At 52.4% G+C, this 12,005-nt stretch overlaps 1 protein-coding gene across 3 annotated transcripts in view; it reads left to right on the plus strand.

Moving 5' to 3' along the window:
* EFCAB8 (EF-hand calcium binding domain 8) overlaps positions 1–12,005 on the plus strand; it is a 105,030-nt gene that overhangs the window by 38,842 nt on the left and 54,183 nt on the right. For all 3 annotated transcript variants that reach the window (XM_054674650.2, XM_054674651.2, XM_063803302.1), the window contains 4 exons: positions 932–1,005; positions 2,972–3,102; positions 11,047–11,114; positions 11,328–11,479. In XM_054674650.2, the coding sequence (XP_054530625.1) occupies positions 932–1,005; positions 2,972–3,102; positions 11,047–11,114; positions 11,328–11,479 (425 nt within the window). The remainder of the gene's footprint in view (positions 1–931; positions 1,006–2,971; positions 3,103–11,046; positions 11,115–11,327; positions 11,480–12,005) is intronic.

Consider the following 12,005-nt stretch of genomic DNA (forward strand, 5'->3'; position numbering starts at 1 on the left):
ATGGGTTCTCACTGTGTTGTCCAGGCTGGTATCATTTTTCTTTCTTTCTTTCTTTTTTTTTTTTTTTGAGGCAGAGTCTTGCTCTGTTGCCCAGGCTGGAGTGCAATGGTGCGATCTTGGCTCACTGCCACCTCTGCCTTTCGGGTTCAAGTGATTCTCCCGCCTCAGCCTCCTGAGTAGCTGTGATTACAGGCACACACCACCATGCCCGGCTAATTTTTGTATTTTTGTAAAGACAGGGTTTCACTATGCTGGCCAGGCTGGTCTTGAACTCCTGACCCCAGGTCATCTGCCCGTCTCGCCCTCCCAAAGTGCTGGGATTACAGGCGTGAGCCACCGTGCCTGGCCCAGGCTGGTCTCTTAACTCCTGGCCTCAAGTGACCTTCCCACCTGAGCCTCCTAAAGTGCTGGGATTACAGGTGTGAGCCACTGCGCCTGGCCCAGACATGCTTATTTTATGATGCATGCCTGGAACTTCTACTTTTTGGAACCTGTGCTTTCTGGACAAGGGGTGCATGTAGTTTGAGGCATGATGGCAAACTCCCAAGTGATTACTTTTCAGAACAAAAAGAGCCTAGAGTCTCAATTCCTTCTCCACTCCAGCAAAGATGGAGCTCCCTAATGAAGAATTAGCTTGTTTAGATTGCAGCACCTAGGAAGCGTGAGGTGCCCTAAAATCTGGTTCTAGTTCTGCCATGCACTGGCAGGGGCACTCTGGGAGGCAGCAGTGATCTGCCTGAGTCTTTTTCCTGGGGTGGGGGCACTCCGCTGAGCTCACCAGGACACAGTGAGGTGCCAGTGAGGGTTTGGGTGGAAAAGCCTTTTGAGAAGCACAGGAGTTGCAAGCCAACTCAAGACGTCTTCTGAGGCTTTGCTTGCCGAGCGAAGGGGGAAAGCTGCTGATGTGGACCTTGGTTTTTTCCCCTATCAGATCACTGGATCAAAGTTTCCTTGCAGAAACTCTTAAATGAGAAGTCTGCTTTGCATAGAAGCTACCGGCTGAAGGTGAGTTGTTTCTTTCCTTGGCCTGTTACAATGGTAATTATCTGTACACACACACCACTCAAAATAAATGCAAAAAGTGGATTTACTCCCTGGGTTCAGTCTTAGCCCTTGGGGTTTGGTCTCTGGAAACAGGTTGCGGCAGCTGTTGGATCCCGTCAGCTCTATCTGCAGACCACATCTCTGTGGCCATGCCCCTCTCACTACCGCCATTGCTAAGCCCTGGTCCTGGCCGACACCGCCTCGCTCCTGGATGGCTGCAGTGGCCTCTAGCTGGGTTCCCCACTTCCTTTCTTCATGCAGCACTGTCTCCATTCAGGGCCAGAGGAATGATGAGTTAGAAATACAGTTGAGTCACCCCGGTAGCTTCTCATCACATTTGGAACAAAATCTCAAGTCCTTACCATGGCCGTCAGGACGTGAGGTGATCTGGCTCCTGCTTGCAAGCTCTGGGCTTGTTTTCAACCTTCCTTCTCCCCATCTGCTCTCCTGCAGAGACGCAGGCTCCTCTGCTGTTGCCTGAATGGGCTCAGCCCCTTCCTGCCTCTGTGCCTCGGCATGTGCTGCGCCTTCAGGCCGCGGGGCTCTCCCCGAAGGTACCTGTATTCCCTCTATCTACTTCCTGTGGTCCCAAGCAGCCATCCTAGGACAGCCCTGTGCCCACCTCTGCTTTCATCCCTTCACCCGCAGTGTTTACCAGCTCCCAGCTTTGTGTGGTCCGACCATTGATTCCTCATGCTGTCACCTTCACGAGATCGACAGCTCCTCAACGGCAGGGGCTTCGTGCTCTCGGTTGTCTCCAGTGCCTAAAATAGTACCCTGCGCTTGGTGGGCTCCCAATACATTTGCTGCACAAATGAGTGAATGAATGACGCACTCAGGGCGGTCTGGGTGATCCAACAGGCCTGCACTAACTTTTTTTTTTTTTTTTTTGGTTGAGTCAGGGCCTTACTCTGCTGCCCTGGCTGGCATGCAGTGGTGCGATCATGGCTCACTGCAGCCTTGACCTCCCAGGCTTAGGTGATCCTCCCACCTCAGGCCCCCGAGTAGCTGGGAATACAAGCACCACACCCAGCTAATTTTTTAATTCTTTTTTTGAAACGGGGCCTCACTATGTTGCCCAGGCTGGTCTACCTACCTTGGCCTCCCAAAGTGCTGGGTTTACAGGTGTGAGCCACTGCACCCGCTCTTCTGTCTTCTGTGGGAAGCTCATCTTGGGCTTGGTTTTCTCTCCAGGTCTCACTCAGTGTCTTGGATTCAGTGCCTTCATTGCGACAGATGCTTGGTGACAGTGTGTGTAAAACCCAGCTCAGGGTCTTGCATGTAGAAAGCACCAAAGAAATATTTGATGAGCCAATCTCTCCAACCCGCCTTTTCCATTCTCGTCACAGAGAGGAAAATCTCTAGATTGGGAGGCCAAGCACTGGTCCAGGTCACAGAGTTGGCGCTGGAGAATTCAGAGCCCAGCCAGCCCCTTCGACTGCGTGTCATCTTTTGTGGCTCAAGTTGCAGTGAAATGCACATTCTCATGCCCTCCGTGCTTCCTTGAGCACTCCACGCTATGACAAACATGGAGGGTGGCAGTGGGCTGGGAGCACAGCCCATCTGTAGAGGGGGCTCCCTGTGGATAACTAGACTGTGGCCTGGACAGACTTGAATTCATCCTTTCTCTCCTCGTGGGAGATGATTAGTATGGGCCTGACCTTCCCCATCCTCTAACTTACAAGATTTCAAATGAAAGTAGGCTTGTGTGCTTTTAAAAATTTTCAGTGACGAGTGATGGCCAGTGCTGGTCATAGGACCTGGGCTAGGATTGCGGGGCCACATCACTTTGTGATCACTAGGAGAAGGGCATTAGACTCCGTGATCTCTGGGCGCCTCCAGTCCCAGCACCTGGTCGTGTTCTGGGGGCTGGGCCTAGAAAGTTGTCCTTGGGTGGAGTCTCCCACCATTGCTGCTGTCTTCCCAGGCTCTCCATCCCAACTGGTGTGAGCAGGTCAAGTTCATCCCCCAGATGAACGTGGTAGTCTCCTGTTCAGCCATCGAGAAGTCCTCTCTGGTGCTGACAATATTGCCAGCCAAAGCCTCTAAGAAACCCAGGTAAGAAGTGCTTCTCTCCTGGCTAAGGCGGTGGGGCTGGAAGGGAGGGGGGTGGTGAGTGGACCATGGGGGCTGACAGTGGCAGATGGTGGTTGGTGTATGGACTCCGGGGTTTAGTTTTTCCAGCATCGCCAGCAGCAGCACGGTGAGAACACAGCAGCCTCTTTTATCTCCCAATCTATATGCAAAACTCAGCATAGAAGCCAGCACAGAGTGATTGGCAGTCAGTGAAATGTTTTCTGAATGAAGGGATGACTGTGAGTTACTTTCTCCTCTGTGACCCTCAGTTCCCTCATCTGTGAAAGGGTGTGAAAGCACGTACCTCACTTCCTGAAGGGTTGCATGAGGGAATCCTCTGTGGTATGTGTTCAGTAACTGGCAGCATTGGTTCTTTGCAGATGGTTCCAATCTGTTTCCTTCAGTCTAGATTCCTCTACCCTAGAGTGAAGTTTTTTCTTTTCTTTTGAAAAACTAGTTAGTCACTGGGCGCGGTGGCTCACGCCAGTAATCCCAGCACTTTGGGAAGCAGAGGTGGGTGGATCATGAGGTCAGGAGATCGAGACCATCCTGGCTAACATGGTGAAACCCCGTCTCTACTAAAAATACAAAAATAATAATAATAATTAGCTGGGCGTGGTGGTGGGCACCTGTAGTCCCAGCTACTCGGGAGGCTGAGGCAGGAGAATGGTGTGAACCCAGGAGGTGGAGCTTGCAGTGAGCCAAGATTGCGCCACTGCACTCCAGCCTGGGGGACACAGCGAGACTCCGTCTCAAAAAAAAAAAAAAAAAAAGAAAAACCAATTAATCACACAAGTATGTATTAAATGCATTGTCCATGTAAAAAATGAAAACATTATAAAGAAGGTTGGAGTCCTGAGGGGCCCCCTCCTTATTCAATTGCCATTCCCTGACCCAGTTATCAAAAGCCACCACTTCTGGTTTTTTTTCTTTTTTTCTTTTTGTGACAGAGTTTCACTCTTGTTGCCCAGGCTGGAGTGTAATGGTGCGATCTCGGCTCGCCACAACCTCTGCCTCCCGGGTTCAAGTGATTCTCCTGCCTCAGCCTCCCGAGTAGCTGGGATTACAGGCACGCACCACCATGCTCGGCTAATTTTGTATTTTTAGTAGAGACGGGGTTTCTCCGTGTTGGTCAGGCTGGTCTCGAACTCCTGATCTCAGGTTATCAGCCCGCCTCGGCCTCCCAAAGTGCTGGGATTGCAGGCACGAGCCACCGTGCCTGGCCCACTTCTGTTCTTTTACTGTGTGGCTTCTACTGTGCCGTTTACTGTGGATAAACTGGTAGGTATGTTCTCTCGCGGAGTCTTCCTGCTGGGTGGCTCTTGCCCCTGCAGTTTTCCTCCGGCCCCTAGTCTTTACCTTGAGCCTTTGGGGCTCTGACATTTTGCTCCTGCACAGGCTGAAGATTGAGCCCCAGGAGAGTCTTTTTGGGGGAACAGCAGGAGATTTAAGGCCTGTATTGGGGAGAGACTGGGTGAGGCCAGGGTGGGGTTGGGGCAGAAACGGAGGGCCATTGAGACCCATGTCTGTCCCTTTCTGTCCTGGTTGTTTTTCAGGGGAAATTTCAATCCTGAGATGATAAGGCTAATTTCGTCCAACTCCTCATTTTACAGATGGGAAACCCGAAGCTTAGGGAGGGGAAGTGACTGTCTTAGAGCAGACACTTGAGCTGGAGTTTTATCTTGGGCCTCATTATATGTCCAGTGCCTTTTCTTGTTTTGTTTTGTTTTTGAGACGGAATCTTGTTGTGTCACCAGGCTGGAGTGCAGTGGCGCAATCTCGGCTCACTGTAACTTCCGCCTTCCAGGTTCAAGTGACTCTCCTGCCTCAGCCTCCCTAGTAGCTGGGATTACAGGCGCGTGTCCCCACGCTCAGCTAATTTTTGTATTTTTATTTTTCATTTTTTAATTTTTATTATTTTTATTTTTTATTTTTTGTGACGGAGTCTCACTGTGTTGCCAAGCTGGAGTGCAGTGGCACAATCTCGGCTCACTGCAACCTCCGCCTCCCGGGTTCAAGCAGTTCCCCTGCCTCAGCCTCCCAGGTAGTTGGGACTACAGGTGCGCGCCACCATGCCCGGTTAATTTTTTTTCGTATTTTAGTAGAGACGGGGTTTCACCATGTTGTCCAGGATGGTCTCGATCTCCCAACCTTGTGATCCACCCACCTCGGCCTCCCAAAGTACTGGGATTACAGGCGTGAGCCACCATGCCCGGCTTAATTTTTGTATTTTTAGTAGAGATGGGGTTTCACCATGTTGGCCAGGATGGTCTCGATCTCTTGACCTCGTGATCCGCCCACCTCGGCCTCCCAAAGTGCTGGGATTACAGGCATGAGCCACCGCGCCCGGCCGTCCAGTGCCTTTTTAACCAAACAGTGCACTGTGTACATTTCTAGACAAGTCCTGGAGCTCCCTGCAGGCCGGAAAAAGGGGCCTCCGGGAATGTCTGACATGAAGGGGAAGTTTCAGTCTTGGGTTCAGTGCTTTGAATGGGGCTGTGTGGCAGAAGTTTGCTTGGAGCTGTTTGCTGAGGCTATCTGTCTGCATTGGTGGTGGTATCACTTAGTGTATATTGGGGTGTCCAATCTTTTGGCTTCCCTGGGCCACATAGGAAGAAGAATTGTCTTGAGTCACACATAAAATACACTGACACTAACAATAGCTGATGAGCTAAATAAAAATCACAAAAAAATCTCATAATGTTATAAGAAAGTTTATGAATTTGTGTTGGGCCACATTCAGAGCTGTCCTGGGTTGTATGAGGCCCATGGGCTGTGAGTTGGACAAGCTTGGTGTATAAGATATGTGTTTCATTCAGATCTTGTTTTATTGAGTCCTGATGGCAGGAGGATATCAGGGGGTCACCTCACCAGGGCCAGGAGGGCCTCTGTGGGCCGGGCCTGCTGCCTTCCTGACCTCATTGCCTCCACCTGCCCACTCAGCTCCATTGGCCTTCAGGCTAAGGCGTGCTCCTGCCCCAGGGCCTTTGCACAGCTCCGCTGTCTGTGGTATGCTCTTGTTATTGATTGACTGATTGATTGATTGATTGATTGAGACAGAGTCTTGCTGCAGTGCCCAGGCTGGAGTGCGGTGGTGTAATCTCAGCTCACTGCAACCTCCACCTCCCGGGTTCAAGCGATTCTCCTGCCTCAGCCTCCCAAGTAGCTGGGATTACAGGCATGCGCCATCATGCCCGGCTAATATTTGCATTTTTAGTAGAGACGGGGTTTCACCATGTTGGCCAGGATGGTCTTGATCTCTTGACCTCATGATTCGCCCGCCTCGGCCTCCCAAAGTGCTGGGATTACAGGCGTGAGCCACCGCTCCTGGCCTTGTTTTTTAAATTAATTAATTTTAAATTAATATTTTCATTATAAAAAGTTTCAAACACACACAAAAATAGATAAAATGGTATAATTCTTTCATATCACCTAGTAGCTAGTCCACGTTAATATTTCTCTAAGTACCTCAGAGTATCTTCTTACAATATTTGGAACTAGATATAAGCACGGTTCTGGGATGGTTTTGAGCAGAGGACTGGTGTGGTCTGACTTATATGTTGCAGGTGGAGTGTCCATGGGCAGGGGTGGTGGTGAACACACCAGTGAGGAGGCCATTGCAATAGTTGAGGCTGCATAGGATGGTGGCCTGGAGCTGGGCTGTGTTGTGGGATGGAGGGACTGGAGATGTATTTTTGGGGTAGGGTAGAGAATATATTTACACACACAAACACAGAGACACATGTTCCCTTCCTTCAGCCTGGGTGACAGAGCAAGACCCTGTCTTCGAAAAAAACAAAAGACTCCATTCAGGTCAGACACGGTGGCTCACTTCTGTAATCCTAGCACTTAGGGAGGCCAAGGCAGGAGGATCCCTTGAGGCCAGGAGTTCAAGACCGGCCTGGGCAACACAGCAAGATCCCATCTACACAAAATATTTAAAAATTAGCTGGGAGTGTTGGCACACCCCATGCATTCTTGTCTGCATGCAGTGCAATGTACAGGCCGGCAGGTGGCACAATTGACCACTTGCTGGTCTCCCGTTTTGGCGATGCCATCTTAGGGCATATCCTCTGCGGGTGGGGCCTAGCATTGGCACCCCAACCTCTGCCTCTGGAGTCAGCCTCAGCCTCCAAGGCAGTGTGGGCCTGAGGGTCTGGCTTCCCTGCAGCCAGCCTCACCTGAGTTCTCAGATGGTTCAAGCCAGGAGCAAATCTGACAGAGCGGGTGTGGTGGCAGGAGCCGGTGCTGAGTGTGTGGACTGACCCCCGGCGTCTCCCCGACTGTCCCCTCTTCCTTCACTTCTGCCACCACCACCTAGTTGAAGCCACCGTCATCTCCCACCTGAACTGCTTGCCCTGGCCCTCTTAGCAGCCTCACTGTGTCCCCTCAGGCCACATTTCCTGACCCACGGCCATCAACAAATCTGATCCAGCCAGGGCCCTGTATGGAGCCTTCAACGGCTCCTGGCCAGGGCTGTGGATTGGGCCCTGCCCATCTCGCCCATGTCCTCTCATGCCCTCTCCTCCTGGCCCACCTGGTGCCCACCACACCGGCCTTGCATAGGCTGCTCCCTCCGGCTGAAGCCTCACCCCTCCCCTGGGCTCCCCGGGGCTGACTCCTTCTCACCCTTCAGGTCTCTGCTGCCCTGGACCCTCCTCAGAGAGGCCGGCAGAAGTGAGCCTCCTTCTGTTGTCCTCCGCCAAAGCCATGTGCTTACGTCCCTTGCAGGACTCGCCATGATTTGTAAATGTCCATCTCCCTTCTGTGTGTCCACTTCCTCCTGCTGTTTCCCTCTAGAAGGAAAACCCCCTATGGCAGAAGCCTCGTGTCTGTGCCCCTGGTAATCCTGGCAGGAGTAGGAGCCAGGAAATCTTTGTTGATCAATACATGAATCGGCCTGAAATAATTTCTACTAACATTTTGGTGACCATTCTTCCAGAACATTTTTCGGCAGCACATATACATGTGGAGGGAGGAATATCTGGTTTGGCAATAAATGAAATATGTGTACTGCCATCTGTTCTCTTTGAAGCTTTGATTTTTAGAGGAATCCTTGTGTCTCTGGACAGATGATTTAAAGGGGAGCAAGGCTGGAGATGAAGGAACTGGCTGGGAGGCTGATATGGCAAAGTCAGGGGCCTGGGCTAGCAGTGGCCATGGGAGTGGAGGGAAGTAGGCAAGGAGGACTTGGGGCCAGGCTGGATAATGGGAACCACAGTGTTGTCCAGGTTGATGCCCAGGCACCTGGCTTAGGCCCCCCGGGAGTGGTGGAGGAGCCGGGTCAGGGGTGACTTCAGTGGAGGGCATACTGTGTCAGGGGGTCGGGTGCCCTACTACAGATGCCTTTGAATGGATTTTTTGGGTTTTTTTTTTTTCTGAGGCAGGGTGTCGTTCTGTTACCCAGGCTGGAGCTCACTGTAACCTCAAACTCCCAGGCTCAAGTGATCCTCCTGCCTCACTTTCCTAAGTAGCTGGGACTGCAGGTGCACCACCATGCCCAGCTAATTTTTAATTTTTTGTACAGATGGGATCTTGCTGTGTTGCCCAGGCTGGTCTTGAACTCCTGGCCTCAAGGGATCCTCCTGCCTCGACCTGCCAAAGTGCTGGGATTACAGGCGTGAGCCACTGTGTCTGGCCCGAATAGAGTCTTTTTGTTTTTTTCATGGACAGATTCTTGCTCTGTCCCCCAGGCTGGAGTGCAGTGGCATGATCACAGCTCACTGCAGCCTCAACCTCCTGGGTTCTAGCAATCCTCCCACCTCAGCCTTGCAAGTATTTGGGACTGCAGGTGCACCACCACGCCCAGCTAATTTTTATTTTTTTTGTACAGATGGGATCTTGCTGTGTTGCCCAGGCTGGTCTTGAACTCCTGGCCTCAAGGGATCCTCCTGCCTGTGCCTGCCAAAGTGCTAGGATTGCAGGTGTGAGCCACCACACCTGAATGGAGCTTTTTTTTTTTTTTTTTTTTTTAAGGCGGTGGCGGGGTGGGGGTACTGAGTCTTTCTCTGTCACCCAGGCTGGAGTGCAGTGGTACAATCTTGGCTCACTGCAACCTCCGCCTCCCAGGTCCAGGTGATTCTCCTGCGTCAGCCTCCTGAATAGCTGGGATTACAGGCACATACCACTATGCCTGGCTAATTTTTGTATTTTTAGTAGAGGCGAGGTTTTACCCTGTTGGCCAGGCTGGTCTGGAACTCCTGACCTCAGGTGATCCGGCCGCCTTGGTCTCCCAAAGTGCTGGGATTACAGGCGTGAGCTACTGTGCCTGGCCAGAATGGAGTTTTGAAGAGTATAGTAGAAGGAGCTGGCGGGGCAGGATGTTGTGGATGAGAGGCATGGGCATAGGCACAGAGCATCTGCGGTTCTTAGGCCTGTGAGGGCTGCAGGGCCCTGGCCTTCCTGGAACTCCTGTCTGGGCCTCTCCAGCCCTCTGAGCCTCACCCGGCCCTAATGAGCCTCTCCTCTCCTGGATCGCTGCTTACTGAGCTTCCTGCCACCTCCTGCCATATCCACCCTAGGTCTGAATCCTGACCCCTGTGCGGGAGGAGTAATATTTTTTCTTCACCCATTGTAAGGTTTATGGCTGAGACCCTGATAACAAAAGGCAGATGAACAAGAGAAAAGCATGCACATTTAAGTTTCATGTGACATGGGAGCCTTCAGAAAAAAACCCAAAGAGACAGGGACGCCTGTGTAGTTTCATGTGAAGTTTGATGAAGAATGGACGGTCATGCAGGACGACTGGACTAGTACCATCTGATGGCAGTAAACTGTTTGTCCAGATCCCCCTCTGTGTCCCTGTGTCTTCAGAAATAAGGACATTGGGGCTGGGTTTGGTGGCTCATGCCTGTAATCCCAGCACTTTGGGAGGCCATGGGTGGCTCACCTGAGGTAAGGAGTTCCAGACCAGCCTGGCCAACATGGTAAAAGCCCATCTCTTCTAAAAATACAAAAATTAGCCAGGTGTGGTGGTGTGTACCTGTAATCCCAGCTACTCTGGAGGCTGAAGCAGGAGAATCACTTGAACCTGGGAGGTGGAGGTTGCAGTGAGCCAAGATCGCACCACTGCACTCCAGCCTGGGCGACAGAGTGAGACTCCATCTCAAAAAAAAAAAAAAAAAAAAAAAAAAAAAAAGGACATTCCTTTCCCCCAGGTATAGGTATAGAGTGGGCACCTATGGAATCAGTGTTCTATGACCTGCTTCAGGGAGAAGGCTAGGGGAAGGCAAGCGTGGCCCTCCTGCTGCTTCTGCTGTTGTCTCAAATGCCAAGGTGCCATATTTTGGGGTAGCATGTCCTAAACCCCATAACCCCCATTGTTTGCAACCTGTGTGACCTTGGGGAAGCTCCTTGACTTTTCCTTTTGGTGTCTCTATCCCTAGCGCAGGGCAGTTCTATTCTTAGGCATTGTATGAGATGTCCAGATGATGCAGGAGACCGCACCCTGCATGGGGACCACACGTAGCCAGGGTGGGGCACCCGGGAGCTTCCTTTCTGTCCCTCCCTTGGAACCCCGCTTTTTTCTTGATTTGTATCATGGATGGGAAGATGCCTGTCCCAGTACAGTTGATGTGAAAATCAAATTTGCCCTTGGAATGAGGCCAAATGCTTTACAAATGTCAGGAGTCGCTCCTGCCTGGGAGCTGTCTCTACCTGGAAGGTGGCATCTGCCCTGTGGGCTGTTGGTTTGGGGCCAGGACTGGGCTGCTGCTTTGCCTGTGGTGCTGAGCCCTGACTTGGCTGCAGGGTGAACCCTGGGTGGTCTCTGGGGCTACTCCTTTCCTAGGATGGAGAGGTAGTGACTCCTCCCTAGGCCTCCTGGGAGGCTCTGCCTCTAGCTCCTCCCACCCCAGGCTCAGTCTCAGATGCTCCCTTGGGGCCACTGCTCCCGGCCCTGCAGCCCTCACTCCTTTGATATTGTAGGTTGTCAGTGCTGCATTTAAGGAAAGGGATTCTTTGCTTTGATTACTGCCCAGACAGGAACTTCCTGGGTAAGTCACCTTCATGTCACCCAGAAGCTGCTGGGGGAAGGGCTGCTGGGGATGGGGGGACCACCAGAGCTCAGGAGAGGGCTGCACAGCGTCTGGCCTCTGTCTGGCTTCCTCTCCTGCTGCTCTTGTCCCCACTTCTGGGCACCACCTTCACCAGTGGGTGAAGGTCCCCAGTGGAGGCCCCTGGGACTGACACCCACGTCTTGACCACAGTGACTGGTGGCTATGATGCCTCCATCCGCCTGTGGAACCCCTTTGTCTCAAAGAGGCCCGTGTGGCTGATGAAGGGACACCAGACCTCAGTGACGCACATCCTTGTGGACAGCAGGAACAACAGCATCCTCATCAGTGTCTCCAAGGACAAGGTCCGCCCCGACAGTCCGCCTGACTCCTTCTGTTCCTCAAGGAAACACACTGGCCAGAGAAATGGCATGACCTCCCTGCCCACGGCCCCACATCTGGCCAAAGGCCTAGCAGGAGGGGCCCCGGGTGGGAGGAAGGTGAGGGTGGCCATGGACCTCTGAGCATGTCCCCAGAGCTGGGTTCCCAGGTAGCCCAGCCTGGCTTCTAACTTTGTGACCCTGGCAAGTCCTTCCCTTTTCTGAGCCTCAGTCCTCAGTCTCCCTATCCATAGAATGGGCTGTTGAGTGGTTTAGAGAACCAGCAGCAAAACAGCAGTGCAGTGTCTGGCGCAGGGGAGTTGTGCAATGCATGGCAGCCGTTCCCCTGCGCTGCCCCTGCCCTCGATCTGCACCTCTCAGTTGCTCTAGTGACCCCTCCTCGGCTGCCTGGCCATGAGGGCTGGGCTTGGCCTTTCCCACATGCCAGGGCTCCCACTTGGGACCCGCCACTGTGCTCCTCTGCAGCTGTAGGCTCAGGATACTGCCCCGT

This window comes from Pan troglodytes, chromosome 21, assembly GCF_028858775.2.
Source record: "Pan troglodytes isolate AG18354 chromosome 21, NHGRI_mPanTro3-v2.0_pri, whole genome shotgun sequence".
NCBI lineage: Eukaryota > Metazoa > Chordata > Mammalia > Primates > Hominidae > Pan > Pan troglodytes.